This window comes from Mchenga conophoros, linkage group LG15 (genome assembly GCF_057382185.1).
Source record: "Mchenga conophoros isolate Kocher_MC1m ecotype Shallow Benthic linkage group LG15, M_conophoros_male_GT1.1, whole genome shotgun sequence".
In the NCBI taxonomy this organism is placed as follows: Eukaryota; Metazoa; Chordata; class Actinopteri; order Cichliformes; family Cichlidae; genus Mchenga; species Mchenga conophoros.
In genome coordinates, this window is record NC_140540.1 from 9,227,244 (window position 1) to 9,253,266 (window position 26,023).

Genomic DNA, 26,023 nt, shown 5'->3' on the forward strand with positions numbered 1-26,023 from the left:
GAACATGAAATTTGTTGTTTTTTTTCCTTCATGGTGAAATATTTATTTAAATTCTCTCCACAACCCAGCACAGATTACAACTTCTCATTTTAAGTCTAAGCTCATCTCACAAGTATGTCACACTCAGGAAGCTAAGCAGTGCGTGTACTGTATAGTCACGGATTTCTCACAAATCATCTAGAACGAGTTATTACGGTTTAGCCTGCGGTGGCATGCTTGCTGTTGTAGTAATTTCGGTGCTCTGTGGTCATTTGAGAGAGTCTTTAGTTTATATTTAATGCCCTGAGCAGCACACACTACTGCAACTACACTGACTGCTTTGCATGTGATCATGTGAGTATGTGCCAATCTGCACGTGTTAATGTGTTGCTATTCTGGATACAGCAAGTTGGAGAACCATGCAGCGTTTTAAAATTCAAGAAGGTTGTGTCGCTCCCACGTCGTCCTGCATCAGAGTGAGCATTTTTACAAACTAAAGAATCATCTCCCTCTTCAGTTTAAAAAAAGAAACAGCTTCTTGAAAGCTGAAAGCTGCACTGAAACAATGCAAAAGAAAACCCTCCGACCCCGCCTCCACCTGTTTTCATGGAAGACTGGATCTGTGATAAATCGTAATTCTTGGTATTTAGAAGCCCTCTAGTCACTGGCACATTGTCACAGAGCACCCCTGAATCCAATAAAAAATAGCAGTTCGAGGCTTTAGTTTCAAATTTAATCTTCCACTAGACTTCTTTGACAGAAGCGTAATCGAACAGTGCAGCATGCATCATCTGTTTAAGGTTGCCCAATTCATGTGTGAACACTGCATCATAAGATGCTTGAAATACCCATTTAGATTAAAACAAAAGAAAAAATCATCCTGTTTTGCAGCATGTTTTGGGAAAATGTTTACATCAAGTCACTGACAGGACATTTGTTAGAGTCTTAGTCCCCCATAAAACAATTCATGCTTCTGGTGGTCTCTGAATTTGTAAAGGGTGAGGAAGGCAAGATCGCTGAAAGAGCAGAGCCAGATGAAGGGGAGGACTTCATGAAATAGACTTAAATGAGAGGGAGAGAAAGGTAGTTTCTTTTAGAAAGGACAACATAGGGAAAAAAAACAGACTGGACTAGTCGGCTAACATGCTCTCCTGTCTGCTTTACAGTATATAGCCCTCCTGGGTTTTTTAAAATATCATAGCCTCATGCTTTTTGTCTCATACACACACTCAAACACACACTCTCATCTTTATTTCTAAACCCGCATCTTCCTCAGAGGGTGCAGCTACAAGGCATCTGGTTGGAGGGCCCATCTTGGAAGCAGAAGGTGACCTTTGCCAACTATTCTCAGGTCAATCCAATGTCAGGTGATGGATTAGTGTACATCCATAAAACCTGACGAAATCTTCAACCAAGCACAACACCTGCATTGAAGAACCTCATACACCGTCCGTTTCAAAGACTGGGAAAACCGTCCCTTCGTCTTCTCCCGTTTCCCCTCCTGGTTTCTCTCGTCCTTCCTGCTCCTCTCCTCCTCCTCTTCCTTCTCCCCCCTCTCGTCTCTCTTCTCGTTCTGAGGCACACGGGTAGTCTTGGGACTGGGGCTGCGGCTGTCCCAGTGACTCCGTTGACAAGCTGCGGCTAGACAGGATGCTACTTAGGCTGGACTGGCGGGCGCCCCTGGGGTGGGTCTCAATTTCAACGCGAACCTCAATATTCGTTCTTTCCCTGCGGTCACAATGAAGAAACACAGTGGAGTCATTATACAGTACCGTCCAAAAATATTGCCATTCCATAGTGCACTCCAGTCGATCCAAAAATCATTATTCAGCAGAAGACATCAAGCTCACAGAGCAAGTCATAAAGAGCTGTCATTGGTGATGAGACATAGTGGCACACAGAGTCCTGACCAAACATTATCGAATCAGTCTAGAAATGCATTTACAAGAAATACAAGCAAGTACTTGCACAAGTACTGTTTTAAAAGCAAAGACTGATATACAGAATACTGTGGTGGTTTGCTTCAGTTGTGTGTGCATTTGTCTATTTGGTTACTGCTCCATTAACTTTAAGGTGTATCTCCTGAACTCTAATAGCAATATGTAACAGCTGCTTTATCCCACTGACTAACAAGTGGTGGTAATGCACCAACAAATGCAGCAATGGCCCAGCCTCCGCTGCAGAAGAGGACTGCTTGCAAATAAACAGAGATGGGTGCTTTTCATTTTTCTGTTTTGTGCCTCCTCACCTCCTCTCTACTCCATCCACCTGCCGCTGACGTGAAAATGAATCTAAGCATGTTAAAGGAAGTCTGAATACCTAAAAGGGTCTCTCAAAGAGGGAGGAGTGAGGAGACAGGGTGTATCCTCTATGGAAGTCAGACTATAAGGACCACGGGGAAAGTTAGACTTAGCAAATATATGTTTGTAAGACTAACAAAAAATGTATATACACAGCTATTCTGGTGTCAAGATCCATGGAGTGTTGACCCAGAGTTTAGAGTTTTGTCAGTTCTTTATTCTTTTTGGATTTTTAAAGTGGTTTATGTTGATAGTGTTTTTGTAATTTCTTGGTCTTACAAGTTATTTTGATCCCTGGTTTTGGTTCCCTATTGTTTTGTTATTTTTGCCTCTACTTCTTAGTATCGATGATTTTAGGTTTATTAGTTCCCTTTAGCATTCCTGTCCTGTTCCCTCTGTCTCATCTTTGTGTTAGCCTTGTCTGTCTGCAAGTTAATCTCATTATCCGGTCCTGTTCTGTCTCTCCTCCTGTTTAATTCCTGTTTTGTTCTCTGTGTCTTGTGTCGAGCTCAACTTCCCGCATCTCGTCATCTCTGATTTGTTCCCGCTGTGTCTCCCATCTGTCAGTGTAAATAAAGGCTAGCACTCCATCATTTTTCAAGTTTAAATCAATGATGCCATGAAAACTTTTATGCTCATCTAACAAAGATAATAAAATGCAGCGGCCGGCTGCTGTAACAAAACAGATGACGCAGCTGCGCCAGTGACATTACTTTAAAATGACAGCTCCGTAGCGAGGAGGACTCTGCTTTCTTGATATGTTCCACTCTTCCACTCGCATCTCAGATGGCAGTGACTTCAAACCAAAGATTTTCTTGATTAACTCTGAATAACTTTTGTTTGCTTAAAAGAAAATTTCCACAAGATATCTTTAATTTAATTGCGAGAACATACCTAAAACCTTTACACACAATACTGTGCAAGTGGCAAGTTATTTTATATAAACATTAATGCATCAGTCATTGGACAAACGAGTCATTGAGCTTAAGTATAGGCATTAAAGCAGGAGAAACTATAAATGGTTGCTTTCAAATATTAAAGTCCTGTGTAAAAACATGTAAACATCTGAGGAAATTGTAAAGGCAATAATTACCTTAAAGGAATCATTTGCATCTCATCAGTCTTGTTATCAGGCACAATAACCACCTTGCAGTCAGACTGGCTGTCCTGCTGGGTGTATCCATGGCGTTTTGTGGCTTCATCCAATCCGGCATATCTATCTGGCTCTGGCGGTGTGGTGCTCGTACTTGGGAGGTCGCCTACTTCCTGTACACTGACTCGAACTTCTTGGACGCTGGTGTTGTTGAGTGCTGGGTTGTTCTGACCCGTCCAGTGATCACTGACTACATGAGAGAATAGAAGATCTATAAGAGAAGTTGAAACTTCATCAGATCGGGTCAAAATTCGGGGCACAATTCATAACCGACTACTCATACGGTCAGACAGTATCCCTAACTTGAACTATAGACTGATTAAATTATTGATACTCACAGTTGGCTAAGTCTTCCAGCTGGATTTTGTGTGTTTCAGGGGGCTCACTCTGCGGTCGACACCAACCGTTCCTACAGAGTGACATGGGAACGACCCCATAGACATAAGTCAGCATTAGCGGTACACCCACACCTGAAAGAAAACAGCAAAGAGTAAAGACCTCGTTCTTAACATATTTTTCATAATGACTTTTCTGGACTTTGTGCTTAATGTTAATAATCATATAACCGAAATGTCTTTGTAATGGTGAAGCACTGGATTACAGATAGGCCCGTAAGGGTTTTTGAGCATTGTCTTGCCTCTGTGCGCTACGGTAGTGCATTTGAAATCAAAATATGATGATATGATCGACCTCCAAAGGTTGATTCAGTTCATCTGGACGTAGTGTTTTCAGTGGGAGAAACGTTTCGTCACTCATCCAAGTGACTTCTTCAGCCTTAGCTGACTGCAGGTTTCCCCAAATCTTATAAACAGTACATTTGACCTCCCAGCCCAATGTTCCTTCAAGGGGCTGGTTTCAGTCATTATGTAAATGTACTGTTTCTAAGATTGGGGAAACCTGCAGTCAGCTGAGACTGAAGAAGTCACTTGGATGATTGAGAATGCATCAAGACATGATGCATTCTCAATCATTTTTACACAAAGTGCCCCTTTAAGGACTTCAGTTATTGTCTTTTTATCATTATCATTATTATTATTATCACAACAACAACACAAAACAAACACAAGGGGGAGCCTTTCCCGCTTTTCCCTGGACTGGACACATTCAAGCTGCCAGGCATTTATAGACACAGGCTTGTTTTTTTTAAGGCGTTTTAGCCCCAAGTAACTGGAAAAAATTAGGCATATAGAGTGGACCTAAAAAAGGAAGAAAAACTCATTTTCTCTGAAATTATATCCTCATAATTATTATGTTCTTTAAGTGAGTAACATTGGTTTCCTTCCAAGCTTTTCTAAAAATAATTTTAGTTGCAGACATCCAGGCAACTGGATCTTCCTTTAGTCATCTATTTTATGTGCTGTTTGTAAGAAGCTGTGTTTTGGTCTATTTTAGCAATAACAAACTTTTTTTTAACTTTCCTATTTCGTCCTTTTGATCATGATCATCATTTATATATAGGATTTTATGCTGTATGTAGTATTTATTATAGGAGGCAAATAATTAGAAAGAGAGGTGAAATGTGTTTCCTGGTTAATTACTGTTATTAATATGAACTGATTATGGTGCGGACAATTGCGCAGTAGACACCTAAACAAAAAGTGTCTTCTTTGTTACATTTGTGAATGTAGAGATGAACACAAATGTTTCCTTAGAAGCTCTAAAAATGTGCAGTACATACCCTGTCAGGATACAATAAGACAGTTTTCACAAAAATAGATCATTAGTCACTCTTATGGATCGACTCATCATATTAGCAGAGCAAAGTTAGAATGTTGCAGGGCACAGCTGCGCTGGGAAAGTCAAATTTTATTTAACGAGCTGTACTTCTTTCGATTGTCCTTCGTAACCTTCACAAAAGTGCTTTGAATAAAGCCCAAGCTTGGTGACCAGCAGCCTCCCTACGCTGTGCAATTATGCAACCTGTGATTGAGACAGGAGTTTGAGAACACAAAGAAGAGTGCCAGCCAAACAAAGGGACATCATTAACACAGCAGGAACACTGGGGCGCTATTGACTCAGCAAGAGGGTGAAACCAGGGCAAGAGGATGAACCTGCCAGCCAAACAGATCACACAGGGAGAGGAGTGAAAGCGAAAGACAGTGTGCATCTGTGTCCAAGAGAGACACACACAAAAAAAACAGAGTGCTTTGACTCAAATATGAGAAACAAAACAACAGTTGGAGGGCAGTGAGAGCACAAAATAGAAGATGTTCGACAAAACACATGGTGGAATGAAGTAAAACATGAAGTAAAAATGGCTAAAGAAACTGCACAGTATGCAAGCACAGTAGTACATGCAGGGGTAAGAGGTACGGTGACGAGTACAATGCGGCTAAATGTGTCTTTGAGTTTGTGTGCGGCAAGCAAGGACCAGTCAGAGTGGGGTACAGTTATGGCTGTGACACTGCAGGGGAAAGATAAGACGCTACTGAAGTCTTACGAATTTCTGTCACGGCTGGGACTGTTACCTAAAGTAGCATGAGTCACTGAAATGCTACTTTGCACTGTGTGTGTGTGTGGAGCAATGAAATAAAGTGGTATGTTTGTATACAGAAGCCTGGCTTGTGGATATTTGTATGGCTGGCACTAAACCCTATGCAGATTGCTTGGCTGCATATTCAGATCTGTAGAATTTATGGAAAAAATACAGCAGGTTAGGAAAAATTCTTCACTGTCTTGCTGAGTTATATAAAATAAACTGTACAATACTGCATAGAGGTAACACATGCAGCCTTATTAATTAAAAGTCAAGGATGAGTTTAGAAAACAAATAGATTTATGATTTTTGGGGATTTTTTTTTGTTTAGCAGGATGTTTTAGAGCTGCTGTTAGGTCAGACATATCAGTGTGAGCTAACACAGAAGGCATCAGTATCAGTCCATCATCAAACTTTCAGGGTGAAAGCAAAAATACAGTCATGTAAAAAAGAAAGTTTTCACAGCACTCTATGCTCTAACTCGCATCAAGTACATCCTTGATGCTTTTTATAAAAAATAACAGGGAACGTAGCAGCCGGGTGCTGCTAGTCGAACACACTTACCACCTCTGTAAAAGCAGAAGTTTGGGCAGTTTGCTGGTCTGAAGCATTCAGTTGTATGTTACCACAATGATACAACCTTCCCAGGAGTGAACACCCCACCAAATTCAACCAAAGATCAGGCTGTGCAATGCTTAGGAAAAGTGAAAAAAAAACCCCAAAAAAAACAAGAGCTACACCTCAGGTTTGTAAATGTTAATGCACATGACCGTACAAGTAAAAAAAAGAAAAGACTAGTAAGAAAAGACTAGAAAACATGTAAATATAAGAAAAAGACTGAAAAATGTGGCTTATTAGGTAGGGTTACTGGGAGAAAGTCTTTCTAAACATCTTTCTAAAAAGAACATAAGAGCACATAAGACCAAAGTGGAGATGCTTGGTCATAATCCACAGCAGCATGCTTGGGAAAACTAAACACAGCATTAAGCAAATCAACATAAACACCTCATAGCAACTGTTAAGCACGGTGGTGGAAGCGTGATGACTCGGGCTTGTTTTATAGCCAGAGGACCCGGGCATCTTTCAGTCGCTGAGTCAACCATGAACTCCACTAGAGCCAAAGCACTCTAGAGTCAAATGTGGCAGCTAAAGCTTGGCTAAAATTGAATCATGCTACTGGACAATGATCCCAAGCAGAGCAGCAACTCTAATACAGGATGCCCAAAAAAGAAAAGAATCAGATGTTGAAGTGGCACAAAGTCCAGACCTCAGCCTGAGTGAAATACTGTGACAGTACCTTAAGTAAGCTGTGCATAAACAAGTGCCAGCAAACTTCAATGAACTGAAGCAACACCGTAAAGAATAGTGGGCCAAAATTCCTCCACAATGATGTGAAAGACTGATACAGTCATACAGAAAGCGTTTACTTGAATTTGCGACTGGCAAAGATGTTTCCACAAGTTACTAAATCATATGGCACGCTCAGTTTTTGAATGGACTGAATGTATTTTACAAAAGGTTTACTTATTCCTTTCATTTTACGTTTTAAATTGAGTTCATTGCATGGTAAAAGATGAGGGTTCGCTCCTACAGTTCTCACTCTGATCACTGAGGAAACTATCCAAGATGGCCCAGAAAGAGCTGTGTGCTAGTCAAACTTTTCAAAAGTGACTTTCTGAGCATTGCCCTAGAAAAACTCTGACAAAACTACATCTTATTATACCGAAAGAGAAAGATCTGTCGAATTATCATTTTTAGCATCTTAGAGCTCCAAAGGGGATACATTTTCTGCAGTTTTATCCTTTTTTTTTTTTACTGAAATTCATTCTTTATAACACAAGATCAACAACAACAATATTTTGCCCTTTGAATTTTCTCTCTGGTTTGCAGGATAAAAAATGTAACATTACTATTATATGTTCCTTACCCACAGTGACAGCTGCTATGACCGGCGACACAAACACTGACATCATCACCCCACTTGCCACAGTCAAGTAGTGCTTACTTCCTGAGATATTGTTTTTCTTACAACGACCATGGACCTGAAAGGTAATAAACAGAGCACAAATCACATTACTGAAATTCAAAGTGCTCCGAGTTTTCATTTTCTATTTCTGCAGCCACTTACTCATGCCCAATAACACACACACACACACACACACACACACACACACACACACACACACACACACACTGCAGCATGCCTGTGAAGACTTTATAAGACACACCATGGCTCTGACAAAAAGAAAACTAATCATATCTAAGGGGATTTCATTTGCAGCTTAATTTCCCTAGGACATGTTTTTAGTTTCTAAGGTAAGGTAAGCTTTGATCTACTAGTCACATGTGAAGTGTAGGGTAAGCAGACATCTTATTGCTATAAACAGCATAAAACAATACATTAATATACAGCACAAAGTTAACAAGTTACACAGTGTGACATGGGCTTTACTGACCTTGCGGCCCATGTAGATTGGTATCCCCACAATGATGACTGGGATGGCAATGCCTGCTATAAGGGAGATGACCACAGGTGCTCCGAGCAACATGCCCACCTGCCACAGTACCTTGCGGGTTTGAGACCATGGTTTCTTCCCCCAGAATGTACATCCTGAGGGACTGAGAGACAAAGCAGACACATCAGGAGAGATCAGTTACTGTAAAACAACAAAAGATTTGGTACAGACATTCCCTGCAGACTTGGTGATCCCTTACAGTAACTCCCTTTTGATGTGCAAAAACAAATTAAATTCCTGTCAAAATGAGCGGTACTTTATTTTAAGACTTCAAATAAATGCCCTCATAATCATTTGCTATAACCAACAAAGCATCATCATGTACGCCTGATGTCGTATAAACCATTTTTGATATGCATTCCTTATTATAGTCCTGCTTTCATTTCCTGAAGTGCAATCATTTACTACTTATAATTTATTCAAATACTCATTTATCATATTTAACCATTTATGTTTGAGAAATCAGTAAAACAAAGCTGCCTGGATTGGTTTATCAGCAATAGCTAGTCTCTTACTTAAAATATGACTGGCTAAAAAAGTCTATTTTGCCTTCAGTGTTACCTTAATCTGCTACCAGCCTTTGACGCTGTGGTGTAACATTTAACTGTCTAGAAGAGCAATACAATGTGATGAGTGCTGTCTGATTTTAATCAAGCGGAAAAATAACTTTTATAAAGAACACAAATAGCAGCCAAGGGCTATGTTTTTCTCAAAGTATGCATTTAGGCCACTTTGGGGATTTTTAAAGCATGAGTGGGGGAAATTATGGTAAGAGATTATGGCTGCGTTATTCTGAACTCGCTGTGAGACTTTAAAAGCTTTGCCATTCTGTACAACATCTACTGTAATTTTTTATATGAAAGCCAGAAAAGACTGAAGGGAGAGGAGAGAACAAAGGAAGCGGGGAAAGGAAGACAAAATTAAATTAAACAAGGTAATCGGAAATAGTTGGTTTCACATGACAAAAAAAAATACTTTCATTAAATACAGTGCATATTAAGTATCCAACTACAGTGTATTAATTTTTTTTGTTTAATCAAAGTTTAAATGTAGCACTTTGTCTTCCTGGAGAAAATAATTGGTTACCCTGTATAGGGCTATATTAAGACAGAGTTGATAATAATATATATTTTTTTAAAGTCAGGTTAGTTTTTAATCGTATGCCTGACAATCTGATTACCACGCTTTTGTGGTTTTTAACTGTGTTAAATTATGAATAAGACACAGGTAATATTCCATATATTCCCAATAACATTGTTCAACGTATAGCTGCTACTGCAGGATGAGCATGAACCAGCAGGGGTTAAAATATGCATTGAAATTAAGATTAATGAAGATTATTTATATAGAAACACAAACAAATAAGAGCTTGAGAAACACAGTCTTAGCTCGACTTACACATTGTGCTGATTTAGGAGTATGGAAGGAGAAACACTGGAGGTGAATAACTGATGTCAAGTCAGCAGTGACTCCCTTCCAAGAATGTGAAAACAAATGAAAGCTGAGATGAACCATTTAAACTAGTGCAGCTTCTAAATTATGAAATACGGGCATGCTTCCCTGACTGGCACGGTTTTTATCTCTGACTAGCTACTGCATTGTTGATGCATTAGCAGTTGTGATGCACTGAAGTCGATTGTTTTTAGGATGAACTTGTGCCACTGAATATCCCCCTCAAACATTTTACAGCTACCAAAACCGATGACGGTTGCTTTTGTCTGACCAGCTGCTTATAACTAAGCCTAAGAAATTCAAACCGGGCGATGTTCAGCATTTTTTTCTAATAGAAAATATCATCATCAGGCTTCTTAGGCTTACAGCTATAGAGTCAAGGTCCTGGTTTTTCGTCCCAGCGTTTTGAGTTTGTTTTTCATGGTTCTGTCTTTGGTTTAAGTTCATACTCTGGATTATTTTGTTCTGAGTTCAGTATGTCCTTTTGCTCCTGAGTTTTGCTTTCTACAGTTTCTATTTGTTGGTTTCTTGTTTCATTATGTTACTTCCGAGCCTCGTCTTTGTGTTTTGTCATGGGCATCCCCTGTGTTTAGTCCAAGTTGTCTCCCTGCTTTGCCTTCTGTCTGTGTCAAGTTCACACGTCTTAGTCCAGGTCAGTGTTAGTCATTTCCTGTTTTATTTTGATGACATCTTGTCTCTTGGGCTTTCTATTCAGTTCTACTTCCCCTGTCTAATTATCTGAGTGGTTTCAGCAGCCCTCCCACCTGCCACCTGTTCCCTCGTTACCCTCTGTGTACATATTGTCTCATTTTTCCCTTTGCCTTTTGTTGTGTCCTCCTTCATGGTTGTGTTGTCTCTTGCAGTGAGTTTCCTGAGCATTCATAAATGTAGTTTTCCTGTTTTCCTTGTTTTCTGACTTGCATTATTTTTGCACTAAGTTTAAGTTGAACAAAACTGCTTTTGGTTTACCCGTCATGTTTCCGAGTCCTGAGTTTGGGTCCTACTCCTGCCTGCTACACAGCCAACCTTGACATTAGAGTAAGCATTTAATAGGACTTCTGGCTGTTAGTTTTCTTGTTCTTGTGAGTTCAGCATGAACAGCATACCTGAGGTAGTGCACGTCAGTAATCTCCTGCATACACAGCCAGCAGAACTGACAGGCACACACAGTGCAGTTCATACGGTTACAGCTGCCATCATTGGTCTTCATGATGTAGGCACCACAGCGAGGGCATGCTTTGATTTCCTCTGCATCTGCAACGGAGGAAATACTTCAGCTACTACACACTTAACAAGCAATATCTATATGTCATCGTAAAGGAACAGTTTAATTTTTTGTAGATATGCTCTATTTTGTTCAGAAAAATATAGTTGGAAAGATGAGACTAAAGTGGAGAATACGTTTACTAATAATGCACAGTCCAAAATAGTCCATCTACACAAACACCTCATACCAGCTGTCAAGCACGGTGGTGGAGGCGTGATGATTTGGGCTTGTCTTATAGCCAAAGGACCTTGGCAGCAGTTATTGAGTCAATTATAAACTCCTCTGTATTCTAAAATATAACAGAATCAAATGTGAGGCCCTCTGTCTGACAGCTAAAGCTTGGCTAAAATTGGATCATGCAACTGAATAATGATCCCAACAACAGCAGCAAATCTACAACAGGATGGCCGAAAAAGTAAAGAATCAAGGTGTTACGATGGCCCAGTAAAGACCTCAACCTGAGTGACTGTGGCAGGACTTTAAGAGAGTTGTGCATAAAAAATAAAAAATGCTCAATGAACTGAAGTAACATTTAAAGAAAAGTGGGTCAAAATTCCTCCACGACTTCTACAAGAATCATAAAACTAAATGGAAAACTGTTTAGTTTTCAAGTTAGCTAAAGTTATTTCTACAAGCTACATCATGGTATGTACTTATTTTTTCACCTGACTGCATGGGGTCCTGTAAAAGCTCACCACCCTCCAAAAAACACTTGTTTCTATAATATACCAGGATGTGAACCAAAAATGACGTAACTTTTCCCAAAATGAAATGTTGCAATGTTACCGTAAGTTACTGGCGCTGCCAAATTTGATGGAAATTATGGAAGAAATTACAGTATAACCATGACAGGATTTCAGTCTGTAGATAAGAAACTTATCTGTTAGACAGATAGACAAGTACAAAATATTTATGACCACATTTTGAGCCCATACTATCTGTCTAACAGACCTGAAAACCATACAGGCCTGGAAGTACTCGTGGCAAAACCAGGTAGACTTTTTCAAGTGGTTGTTTAGAGCAAAGAGGCCCACAAACGACTCGTAGCTTCATTTAATCACATGGCTCCTGTCTCACCTCCTCCAGGTTCTTCATTGAAGACGTACAGTGTAGAAGCATCGTTGCCGCCTGAGGTGTGGCGGGCTCGCTGACGCCGGGCCTGGTCGCACGTCTGGTTGGGGTGCCACAGCTGCCGACAGTGGTAGCAGAACTCTGTGTCACATCCCTCACGGCCACAGCTCAGCTTGGGACACTCTGCACAGCCGTAAGCTATCACAGCATAGCTGAGGAAAGAGAGAAACTACAGATAAAAATGACAGAAAAATATCAGACGTTCGGTTGGCTGATGGGGATTCTGGGGGACGGCTTTCCAGAACTGAAAACCTATCATCTGATAATAAACAGATATATGATAATCTTATTGGCTCCATACCCAAATATGACTTTTAAAACTTTGTATCAATAACTAAATAAAAAAATAAGGCAGCCTGGTCATGTGTGTGTGCTTGTTGTGTTTTTTAACAAACATTCATTTAGTGCAGTGTTGACTTTAAAGTTGTGGTGGTTTTTCTTCTTTGTTGGGTTAGGATTGGGGCAAAACCTACACCTCCCTCGTTGCTAGGAAACTGCAGATTATGTTAAAGTTATGGGCTCTTGATTTTTTTTTAACCTCACATTTGTTAAATAAAATCAAATAAGGTTTATGAGGAATGGAGACAGTACCATCTCCATTTTCTGATACAGGCATGTTCACAAGATTATGTGATTTAGCTATAACCAAAAAATAAAAAAAGTAAAAGAAATCTTAAATAATCTGAATGCCTCTGGGAATCAAACTCTGCTGTGAAAAACGAGGGCTCTGACAGGCTGGCATTTCCAGCTCTGAGTGGTTTTCTGTTTGTCAGACAGGCGAATGAATCAAACAAGCTGAAGGCAACACAGGCAAGAAGATAATTACAGCGTTACCTTGATTCCACTACGGTGTCAGACCAGATTTGAAGTGACTTTGATTCTCTAGTCCAACATGTCTGGCTGAAGAACAAAGCTGCTGTTCATGCATAAAATATTTCTAGATACCAGTGAGTATCCTGTATCCATGAAACAAGCAATAATTGGATTATTTATATTGTGTACAAACTTCTACGCCTTGTCATACAGAGAAATTAGAGAAATTAGAAATTAGAAAGAAACAGCTGCAAAGCCAATGACCACTATATATATATATATATATATATATATATATATATATATATATATATATATATATATATATATATATATATATATATATATATATATATATATATATATATATATATGTATATATATATATATATATATATATATATAATTCAACCATTAAAACAAATGTGTATGTTTAGGAATGCAAGGACAAAACTGTAATTAATGATTTTGTGTGTGTTGACAAGGCCTAACACATCTAAAAATAGTCTGCTTTGATGAATAATTTGTGTCTGATATGGGTAAGTCAGCTCATTTAACATGTTTGTGTGTGTTAGCCCCAAGGAAAATCCTCTTAGAACAAAGGAGTGCTGGAAATCAAAAGTATTAATTGCTGTTCACAGTGGCCACACTTAAATATAATCCTGTGAATTTCAGAAATGTATAGACCCCCTACTCTGACATCATAAATGTGTGGGGTATGTTTCTGTAACATGTTGGATTATGGTTATAAAATAAATTGAAGCCCAGAGCGTACTTTTAATCTGGTAGAGGTTTTTTGTTTTTGTTTTTTTACTGAGATATCTAAATAATTCCTACTTGTATTACACATGTAGATAAAACATGATTAGATGCCCTCATAGACCCAAGTGTGTGTTACACAGTCAGACCTAGGGCAAAAACACACAGTTTTCACACTCTCTCTGAGAGTCTCTCTTCAGCTAAGCTTCTGTCACTAAGACCTCAGGGAATCTCTACATGTTGGAAACACAGGAATGCACCAATCATAACTGTTAAAGACCAGTTTACATAATTAATCACAGCTTCAAAGTCTCTTTTATGTGAGAAGTGTTATTCACTGTTATTCAAAATGCCATTTTGCACACTCGTACACCCTTCTAATAAATCAAACGCAAAACACACTGAATTTGTTGTAGATATTTTAAAAACAGGATCTCCTGTTTCTCTGCGTTATATTTAATTCACCACTGTGTATTGATTTTTGCTCCTCTCATTCATCATCGCTGAGCAGCAAGTACTGACAGACTTTCACTGAACGGGGTCCTGAGCCCTGGCGCGTACGTGCTTTTGACCACAAAAAATCCACTGAAAACGTTGCACACAAAAAAAATGGACGCACGTCGTGACTTCCCATCAGCCCCCCTTATCCAGTTACCCATGCATGAACATTAAGCTGATATAGCAAAGGATCAGTGTCAGCGCCAGTTCTGAACAACAGAAAAAAAAAAGAGAGCTGATTGACGCCAATGTCAGCGGTAAGAAAACAAATACATCTTTCCCTCGTAAGATTTACGACGACATCAAGGATCGATTTTGTAATGAAATCATATTGCAGCTGAGCTTTGCAGCTCAATGAAAGCTATATTTCAGGCAGTTATTCTGAGGGAAAAAGAGTAACAATACAATGGCGCCATAAATGTTAAGTACGGCACTAATAACATTTTAAACCGATTAAAGGTGAATGTTTCTTACATCTCACTAAGGAAAATCTTTTAGGTATTTCTGTTTGAGGCCTCAAAGAGTAACTCTTACCAATACGTAGAGGACTGGTTTATTCACAGTCCATTCTCTTTCGGGATCTGCAAAATATATAAACTGCAGCAAACTTGGTGAACTATGGAAAAAGCTTTAAAAATGCTGCCAATTATCCTCTTAAATCTAAGTCAATTATTCTGACAGTGACAAATGCGTCAGTCTTGTGTTTTACAAAATAAAGCCGGCGGTGGGATGACAAGAATTTGACAAGGGCTGCCACATTGTAGTGCTGGATTAGCTCTAATGTTTTTTTTAATAAGTAATTAAATTGTAGTGGATTGTTGCTGTGTCAATCATGTCAATAAAAGACCTATTTTTTCACAAAACAAAGTCATTATTGTTAATTTCCAAAATATTATTCTCCCTTCTAATGAACAGTTTTTTGCTTATATCTTTATTAGATATAAGCAATAAAAAAACAAGATGTTCTAGTTTTATTACAATATGCTTGAAACTGTTCTTGATGCCTAAAACAGCCTGTTGGTAGATGGTATCAGTTCACGTCTCACCTGCAGTCAGGCGCAGGGCACCAGCGTGTATCTGGATCAGAAGCCAGAAAACGCCTCAACTGGTACTCCTCAAACCTTTCCAGCAATGCCCGATCATCCAGAATGGCACGAACATCCAGAGGTGCCAGTGTTTCCGGGCACTGCGGGCACGCGATGCCCACCCGACTCTCCGATATCTCAATACGCAAGTACTGGCGTAGGCAGTCAGAGCATGCCCTGTGAGAACAGGAGGTGAGTCGCGGGAAGTGGCAGCGCGGTTGACTGAGCAGGCACAGTGGGCATTCTTCTAGGTGTTCGTCCAATAGCTGGTCCTGGCTGGAGGAGGAGAGGGACAGGACATCGGTGGACACCCGGCTGACCCCACCCACGCACTCGACTGTGGCAGCGCTGTTCTCGCCCACCTCAGCCAGTGATGCTGGCGGACCTCCTCCTTCTCCTTTTTCTGCTCCAGAAACTCTTGATTCTCCAGCCTCTTCTGCTGTGAGGTCCTAAGAACAGTTATAGGATATGGTGATTTACCAAATCCAAACACAGCACGCTTATGAGAATGAAGGGCTCTTAGAAATGAAGGGAGTATTGGTAAGTGTGTACATAGCTGGAATGCTGTAATTCATTTGGTTTCTTGGCAACGTCATTTGTACAAATGATCAATTAATTGTACAAACACACTAATGGATTTGTTCAGTAGCAGCGCAGAACAAAGCAAGCAAACGGGCATGGCTCTAAAGTTAATGATCAATAGCTTTGTTGCTTTTCTTTCGACATTTTCTGTGAGACATTTTCATCTTCTGACTGATGCAAGGATAATGATCCTGTATGAGCTACAAATTTCAAAAATAAACACAAATTTCAAAATGGTATACATATATGCCATAATACTCTACCATACTCTACCAAAACTTGTATAAACCCAAATAAAGAACTCCTTCATTGCTTACACTCACTCCAAGCAGACGAAGCATCAATCTTACCTGTTCTGGATGCTCGCTTGGGGTCAGGGTAATGGCCACCTCCTCTTTGGGACAGGCTTCCACAGGCCTCTCCGCCCTTGGCTCTGATTTGGGCTTTCGGCTGAAGAAATTTAAGAAGCTCAAGGGCCCAGTCTGCTGCTTGGGCCTCTTCATGGTCTAGAACTAGAGCGGGAGCAGCAGCTGAGGAGAACAGGCCAACGACCATGAGCAGGATGCAAAAGCGATGTTAGAGTACGTGTGTGTTTGTGCGCGGGTGGGCGAGCACAGTGCGCTCTCACGGCTCAGAGTCTTGGAGCTGGGCGGCTGCTCTGTTGTATGAGGGAGGGTGAGTGGGTGAGATGGAGAGAGAGACGACGGGGAGGAGGTAATCCCTGCCTGAGGGGAACATCACCGTTTTGGAGCCTTTCCGAGGCCTGATCATGTGGTTTACTTTGTCTCTCTTCAGTCTTCCTCCTCCACCCACACAGAAGTCTGAATTAGTCCTGAACTGGTCGACTGTTGTTCATCATTTTAGGCTTTTTCTCCACTGTTAGCAGTCCTTCAACCTGGAAACACAAGTAAGTAATGACTATAATACACAGCAAGAACTACAGACCTTTGGATGTGCATTTTGGTTCACTGGATATCAATTTTCTAAAAATAACATTACAATAAGAAATAAATTAAGAATATCTAGTCATAGCTTCTAAAAAATTGTTTTACACAATGAAAGAGTTTCAATCTGATGCAAGTCTCCTAAAGTCAATCCTCTTAAACTTCAATGTTAAAATCCCAACTTTATAGCAGAAGCCAGCATGTCTGACCTGAAACAGAAACATGGTTTTAGTTTCTATGGTTAATTTCCCCCTTTGATACAATCGGTTACAATTAGTTTAGATGACAGTCTATTAAATGGTTTTATGACAATCTTTCTATCAGCAGTCTCCAAAGATTTCAGGTCAAGTCTCCCTGTCATTACTACAGGCATTCCACAGGTTTTCATTGCTAGATGTCTTTTATTCACCTTCTACAGTATAATCTACACCTCCTAAATCTTGAAACCTATTTTTATGCAGATGACACCATCTTATATACCACTGGGTCCTTGTTGATCGGGCTATTGAAAAATCCAAAGTTTGCATTTCAAAATTATCTTATGAAACATAAGCTTGTTTTTCATTCTGATAAAACCAACTGAAAACTATTCACAAGGTCACCAAGGTCAGTATCCACCATACAGTCCATATTAAAACTCTCCAGTGTCATATAAAATACAAATACAAATACAAAAAACAAATATTGGTTCTCATTAACTGTTGTATTAGGTACAATTTTGTCTGAGCTTGATTATTATTGTAGTGATAGTTTATATGGATACAATGACAGGTCCTTGGACATTTTAAGATTAGCTGTGCCTCTTACTGACATTAAACTTGGAAAAGAACAAATGGAAAGACTACAAAAGACTGCAAAGCTACATTCTGTGATTTCATAGCAGCTTTTTAAAATATGTTAAACTGTATGCAACTGTCCTTGCACATGCTTTTCTTAATTTCTGAACGCCTATAATGTGTCCTTGAATTTTCTGCCTGTCTACTAGTCTGTGTACTCTTAATCTGTAGATGTCATTTGTACACAGGTCTCTCTTGAAAAGCGATCTTGAGTCCATGAGACATCCTGTTTAAAATACTAATAATAACATAACACCAGTATTATAAATGGTGGAGTGCTAATCAGGCATGAGACTGAATGTAATTTCAATCAATCAAACGCATTACAGAGATCTGATTTAAAAAACTGATCATCAATAGTGTTGGACAAACAGCTATTTCAAACATAGGGTGTGTCATTTTTACTCTCGAATCTCTGTATGAGATACATTTAAAAATGCAAACACATGGAAGGGTGTTGTCTGCACCATGGCCCGTTTGTCATATAGCCCAGACAAGCAGTGAGGCCATTGCTATGAGACACAAAGAGCAGAAAGATGTGAAACTTGTGACTGATCAGACAAAAAGGACTGGGGGAGACAGGAGGGTGAAGCAGTAGAGAGGCGGTGACAGACACCACAGACAACTCATTCTGCATCCATTAGGCAGCAGCAAGCTTTTATAATCAGCCCCAGAGAGCAAAGGGAGCATGAGGTGATTCATGAAACCCCAGACCAATTAAAATAGCTGTCTCCATGCAACTACATCAAATCAGACCAAGGAATATGGACTGAAATGTGATATGATTATAGATCATCTATTTCAAGCTCCCCAGTGCTGCTTTTAGTATTTTTTTAGTTGTGGAAAACAGTAAAATGTATGAAATCTATCTATCTCTTTGCTTGCCTTATCGTTATTATTAAATCAAATTCAATGACTACAGGAGTTGAGGTAATTCTGCAGATATTATAAGCTTCATCATTCTTTAAACAGAGATATACAAAGGATCTGCATTTCTGATACACTGAAGTACCTAAACTGCTCTCTCCCTGTCTGAGACCAGAGTTAGGGCTATACCTTTATTTCATTCGTGTTAAATCAACATGAACAGAATACCCTTTTTAGATCATTACTGTATATGGTAATTTAAGGGTAAAGAACCAACATTCTTGCCCTTTGAAAGTTATCTCCATATACTGAAGAGTCACGTTAATATTTTAGATATATATGACCATAGTGTACCCCTCTTCTGATCTTCCAGCAGGATAACACATCGTGTCACAAAACTCAAACTAGTGTCCACCCAAGTCTTCCAGATTGCTTACTGCCTTGGGAATTCCCTTGAAGAACCCAAAAAAGATACTAAATATGATGGTACTTTTTCAAAAATCTTTTTCAAAATCATTAGGAAAAGCTTCAGATCAAGAACCACCAGGGTGTTTTGTATTTCAAATTAACTATCCTTTCCTCAAAACCCACCAGTTTAAAGAATTTGGAGTTCAGAGGTACAAAATCTTTACTTTCGACACATTTATTTAAAAACATCTTTACTACTGGTCCTCTAATGGCTTGGATTTCACATGGATGCCTTTGTTTGCTCTAAAATAAATATTTAAGTAAAGCAATCCAGTGGAAAACAAAGCAGCAACCAGCTCATCATTTCTATATCCAGCTATGTCCAGAGTCTAGTAACACAGTTCTATCCTAATATAGCATCCCAAATGTGCATCCACTTGAATTTCCCCATCATCCGTATTCTGTGGGGACTGACCTTCACCAAAGCACCAACCTCTGTGATGAACACACCACTGAGCTGCTGTTTATTTATAGAAATAATTCCCACAGATGAAAACATCAAAAGCGCACATGCTTATATGCTCACGTACATATAATTATGCAAATGAAGACACTCAAGCGCACGCCGGCAAACTGATGCATGTAGTATTGAGTGTTTTTAAAGCATAGCTCGGTGGGTTTGTTGCTCTACACTATGAGACAGATTGCCAAGCAATTAGACAACACAATTCGCTGCCTAACGACTTAGATAAGTTGTCACTGTGAGGAAATGAAGTAAAAATGAAGAGATAAGCAGGCAGTGCCTTTGTAGAGACTGCTCATTTGAGATCAGATTGTACAGAACAATATAGCAACAAGAAACAGAACATCTCAAAATCGAATTGACTAGATTACAGCCTAAAACCACATACTGGATTTCTTTATGGATTCATTGAAGTACAATTTCTGATGTTTTACTAGAATAATTTACCTACTTATATGTTTAACTCTTTTTTGCATTAAGATAAGATAAGATAAGATAAGATAAGATAAGATAAGACTTTATATACTATACTACTATATACTATATATATTATATATATAGTGATTGTAATTCTCTGCTAAGTGTCTGTAAAGTTTGCTGGGTTTTGGCTCCAAATGACTAAATGTAACTTAGTGCTGATTCATGCTGCTGTCGGACCTGGCAAGGATTTTTGAGCTCCAGGTTATTAGGATGAGGGTCATCCCAAGTTAGCAGAACTACCAAGAAGATTTTCAGTCTAGTTATGGCTGAACATTCAAGAAAGGCAGTTTGAATATTGCATGAGTCTCTCAACTAAGTGCCTTAAACTTAAGTCACCACTGAGCTGCAATCCTTCTGGGTATCTTGGTTCTTTTTTTTCTCTTGTTTCTCTTGCTTGCTTATGTTCTTTTAATTAAATATCTGCTGCAGTCCAGCTTTCCAAACTACAGAGCATCCTTCAACTGTAATGCATCATGATTTAGAAACAGATCTCCCATCAACTGAAAATACTGACATGCACATGCACACACTTACATTTACCCACATCATCATATATATACGTAACCTAATTATGTGGATACACAGATGAAATGGCCAAGAAGATGCTATCTGTTTTCCATGATCAGTTGCTAGAACAGGGTCAGAATTAGTACAAACTGCTTTTCGGATCAGCTCAATGTCAACAATACCATCAAAATCGGACAGATAAGCATGATAATAATAACTTCATGAGGTTCACGTTAGGGAAATGCGCATTACATGATACACAACAAGATAATGGGAGAAATTTCATTCAAGAACATCTTCAAATCAGGAATCACATGGTTCCAGTGTATCAGAACAAGCATATGAATGTGACCGTGACACTGTCACACACACAAACACAACTTTGACCTTATGTAACGCATGCCACACATAGTTTATAACATACATACTATATCTACATATACTCTAAAGAGATATAGTTAGTTAAAAAATTATTCATTTTAAATATTTCAAATGGAATAATTAGATAACAGAAATGAGTGATGTGGTGCTGTTACCATGGTGAGATATTCACAGAACTCCAAAACCACTGCAGTTGCAGTCTCTGGCTACTGACAATACACTCAAGCACTTTTTTGCCAAGCTGCGCATCTCTCCTAATAAATGAATCAACAATCCATCTCTATATATATTGTGAGACAAGAAGAGAGAGAAGAGCCCTGCTGTCATCTCTCAGAAAACTCAGGACAACAACAGTTAACACAGAGATGCTGTCCATAAAGAGTGAGCACACACTCTCTCTTTGGTCCAGGTATTATTAACATGTTGTCTCTATTACATGTATTATGGGAACAAAAGAAAGACAAGGCCCCATTAGCTGAATCAATTAATTTTCAATTAACTGTGTTTTAGCTTAGGCTTTAGAGAATTGGCATTAGAAAGTTTGTGAAGCTGAAGTATCTATAACCTGCACTGTTTTCACGGCCGGCAGGGTGCGGCTCCTCTAGCTTTCACATGCTGCTCTAAGAGGATATCCTCCAACGTATTAACATCAGCACAGAAACTGTGCATTGGGGGCTTCATGGCATGGGTTTCCGTTATACCTAGAGTGTAAGCGGATTACCATTTGTTAGTAAATCGCATTAGCAGGCTCTTCGGTGTGATAATATTAATCTTAAGTGACATTCATTTTTAGTCATTATTATTATTATTTAGCATATAATATTAATAACTTATTCATACTTCATAACTCATAACAAATTCATAGCATAAACCACCTTTCATTTATACCATTTTCAAATCAGGTCTTTATACTGTACGTAATATAGTTAATGAACAGAATAAATATAGTCACGAGAATTAGTCAGTGAGTTTATACGATGACAACCAAGTTGTGAATCACACATTTGGGATTCAAAGTTCAAAGAGACTGTGTGAATAATGCCAATAACTAACAAAAGAATGGAATCTATTATGAATCTTTTTGAAATAAATAACATGCTGAAATCTCAAAATCTGTCAGTACCATTAAAGGTTTAGAATCTTCACACCACAAAGTATGAGCGAAACCAGAAAATGTGAACCATAACCTGCTGTTATGTGTTTACTTAATCCATCTGAGTGCTTAGGCGCCACAAGTTCAAAGCACAACCCACTATAATTTTCTCAGAGCTCAGGGTACAAACAAATCACAATGAATTGACTCCTATTGGAGTTAATCTATATATATAATATTTTCAGAAGAAAAATAACCAATTTCGGTTCTAAACGAAAAATTCTCTGTAATCCATGAAAGTTTCTAAGAAAGTAATTACTTCCAAATCGAACTTTTCAGCCCATTTCTTTTTCTTCATCCATAAAATCATACCATCACCTGTGTATATTTGAGCTGTGAGGAATGGGTGAAAAGGAGCTAGGATCTTAAGATGATTTAAACAAGATGTCACCTTGTAACCTGTTTAAACTCCTCACAACTTCCTTTTTTAGCAAGCCAAAGGAAGTAATACTGTGAAACTGCCCTCCTTTCATGTCCTGTCAACGCAAAACAAAAGCTTAAAACCCTCATTTTAGTCTTAATTCACAGCAGCAAACACTGATTTTTTATTTATTTCAAAGAGGCGAAAGAAAACAGATCCCTCGGGCACAGTATCACTGGACATTATAACATAACATACTAAGGCATGTGCAGGAGTCTTGTATTGTTATCCTCTGACATGAATCAGCATGCTGATTCACACCGCCTTTACTGTGACCAAAAAGAGTGACACACACTCACACAGTTTCCCACAGAAAGCACACGTGAGCAAAGTTGGCAAGGCTGTTTTACTGATACATGCATAAAAGGTCATCCCATTTGTCCTCTGCGGTTTCAGAGGAGCTTTACAAAGATTAAAAGAAAAGTTGTGATGATGTCAGATGTTTTTGACTTTGAGACTTTTTATCAGAAAGTCTGTGTTGCAAACTGGCAGGGAAGGTCACACAAACTGATACTGTTAGTAGTGATGCAGGCCATCTGGGATGCGGCCTTTCTGAAAAAAAGAAAATCGATATCTGCTGCTTCTTGTTTTGACCATTTTCTTGTGAGTTCCCCAAATTTATTAAAGCACAATAAGAAATTACCTGAGTAAAATGTCTAGATATGGTTTAAAATACTCAAAATGTTTTATGTTTATCCCAAATGTGCTTCATTAATGTATACACAGACTACAACGGAGTCACCTCAGGGATATATAGAGAACTATAAAACACTTCAAGGGAGTAATGATCTATTGCTGTGACATTTGACCTTTTCAGATACCTGCTGTGGGTCAAAAGAATGTCGTCATCAATCATACATCATACAATTACAGTGAAACCATGAGTTCAATGTTTTTAAATCATGCCCCCATGCTATTTTTTATAAGTGAGCAAAGGTACACTTTGTAAAAAAAACGAATTCACTGTTCTTAACTCTGACTTCACGAATAATTACCTACAGTTAGCGTTTATACTTGTTTATGCCACTCCACCTCTAACAGATGGGATTATTACACAATCAGGATTCTGCCCCAAAGCAGCTTCCCATCCTCTGAAAAGCCAAACAGGGAAGAAACAGAGTACTTTTTTTTCAGAATCCTGTCCTCTGCATGAACCTTGCTGTCACAGCCATTATTACAGTATCTTCTCGCTTTGGAGGCGTTTTCGACGATGTGACACCTGTTAATAAGCTGTTGCTATTTTAAATAATAATAATAATAATAATAATAATAATAATAATAATAAAAAGAGTGAAATAAATAGTAGTTTTCAGACGGATGTTGAGTTCTGCCTCGGTGGAGGGAAGCGTGATGATACACCCTATTAAATATCCCTCCACTGGACAGATGCCCGCATCAGCAATGCGGGTTTCAGAGGCATGAGAGTGACCTCAGCCTACCCACACATAGACACACACTGGCGCGCGCACTTAAGCGCTCCACGGCATCCCTGACCAAAATATTGAGCTTCTGTGCCATGCGGCGCGTAGCGGACAGTGTTAGTGACCTGTGAAAACCTATAGTCTACTCGACTGTATTGAATAACCGCATGCAGCATAGGGGATTTAGTTTGATAAGACATCATACTATTGTTGTAGAATTTTACAACACTGTTAGACCATGTCTTCTAAATCCACGTTAACTCTCTGACACACATGTTTAAGCACTGTTAAAAATGATGCAGTTATACCGCAATTACCTTAAACTACTCAATAATATAAAGTATCGTTTTAAGAATAAACCACGGGCCTGCGGGGTTCATCTTGGGAGTGCATCTGGAAATTATATGAATGAAAAAAGCGGGTTATTATAAGGCAGCCGAGCGCAAGTACCACTCTTATTGGGGTTATTTGGGCATGCTGACAGAATATTTGAATCATTTAATGAGGATTTGTCCGGAGCATCAGTATGCTGTTGCAGGGAGTGGCATGTCAGCCTACGTATTCGTATTCACCTCCACCTCCACGTACCCCACACGGCCACGAGTGAAAAACACCAATAAAAAGGGTCTGAATGCGCATCTGAAAGTGTGTCCGGGCAGCGGATAAAACGCACAATAATTTCTATTACGTAAAGGGTATCTTACCTCTCTGCACGGCGCCTTCTCTCCTCGCAAGCGTAGAATCGACAACTGGCTCCTCCCCCTTGAGGACCAAACAGTAGCACAGAAATCTGCACCCCACACCCACACCCACCTCCCTCCACTCCCCACCCAGGTCGCCTCCTCTTCACTGCCTCACACAAACCGTGTCCGCCCGACGGAGCTGCAGAGAGGGGGTGGGTATTGTGGTCCAGACCGGTCCGGTTGAGAGGCGAGCAGAGGAAAGGAGATCCGCAGTGAGGAAAGCCTTCCCTCTTACAGCAGCTGCCTGATGGCTTTTCTGTGCGGCGGCCTGGAGGGGAGGCACACTGCAGAGATGCGAGCCAATGACATGGCGCAGAATCCCAGGATCTCCTATTCATAAATGCCCAGTCCCATAAAAAAAACAAAAAAACATTCTCCCTCGTTTCAGATATAAAGCCAAAGCAGTCTACATGCAGGACTCCTTCCTCTTCTTTTCTTTGTTTTTCCTTTTTTCCCGTTTTGACATCTTGTCCCAATTAACCTGGCAGATTGTTTATGTGGTTTTGGTCATTTATAGTGACACATGACAGCTTACTGTTGTGTCCACTGAGTGATTGTTACTATTTTTGATTCCAGAGAAACCACACTCTCTTTGTTCTCTGGGATTTCTTGCAGCCCACTCTGCAGACACGAATTCTTCTTCAAGTTCCAATTTCTGTTGATGGGGAAGTACTCAAATGTACTCTCTATTCTTTTTTTTCTCGGTTAACCTAGATTTAAGTCCCATTTAAGTCTACAGGCTTTTGATCCAGCTTCCTGGAGAAACTGAGAGATTGATTGACCTACTTTGTATTGTACTTTATATCCTAATGTTTTACTACTGCTTTTATCGGTAACAGACAGCGTATCCGTGTGTCTTTGCACAGATAGAGCACCAAACTGCACAGTTTCTAGCCTCCTCAGACCTCCCAATAATTTTTAGTTGTCACATAACTATTCCTAAAAGCTCTATTTGATGCCAGTCGCATAGTAGCTGTTAGCCTTTGGCCAGTGGACTTAACTTTATGGTATTAAGTAGGATCTGTGATCATTTTGTAACCAGACATAATTTTCTTTTTAAGTACTGTAAAACAATTCAAGCATGACGCTCCTCGTCGCAACTATATACACAAGAACTACAACTACTATAATCCATTGAGGTACAGCAGCCGGAAATTATTTTCGGAACGGAAGCGTCTAAGGGCGAGAGATGTGCAGCCTTTACAATGGAGTGTGGAGTCAAGATTCATCCCGCAAGGAATAAAACATCCGGCATGCGCCTGGGTTTTCAAAATAAAGGCAGAGGGCTCAAAGCTCTTCACCGTTTTACGTGCTGCAGATTTAAATTT

General features: G+C 39.4%; 1 protein-coding gene across 3 annotated transcripts in view; it reads right to left on the bottom strand.

Annotated features, from left to right (window-relative positions):
- The window catches only part of LOC146557722 (E3 ubiquitin-protein ligase RNF19A), a 27,687-nt gene continuing 1,664 nt past the window's right edge, over positions 1–26,023 (bottom strand). The window contains exons 1-10 of one of the 3 annotated variants that reach the window (XM_085246373.1): positions 24,657–24,765; positions 16,362–16,906; positions 15,391–15,878; positions 12,221–12,426; positions 10,983–11,130; positions 8,365–8,527; positions 7,836–7,950; positions 3,771–3,902; positions 3,373–3,622; positions 1–1,707 (exon numbers count right to left, since the gene is read on the bottom strand). In XM_085246373.1, coding sequence (XP_085102499.1) covers positions 1,419–1,707; positions 3,373–3,622; positions 3,771–3,902; positions 7,836–7,950; positions 8,365–8,527; positions 10,983–11,130; positions 12,221–12,426; positions 15,391–15,878; positions 16,362–16,514 — 1,944 coding nt within the window. In that variant the 5' untranslated portion in view covers positions 16,515–16,906; positions 24,657–24,765 and the 3' untranslated portion in view covers positions 1–1,418. Of the gene's footprint in view, positions 1,708–3,372; positions 3,644–3,770; positions 3,903–7,835; positions 7,951–8,364; positions 8,528–10,982; positions 11,131–12,220; positions 12,427–15,390; positions 15,879–16,361; positions 16,907–24,656; positions 24,766–26,023 lie in introns of those variants that run through there. The other 2 variants (XM_085246371.1, XM_085246372.1) reach the window with 2 other exon arrangements.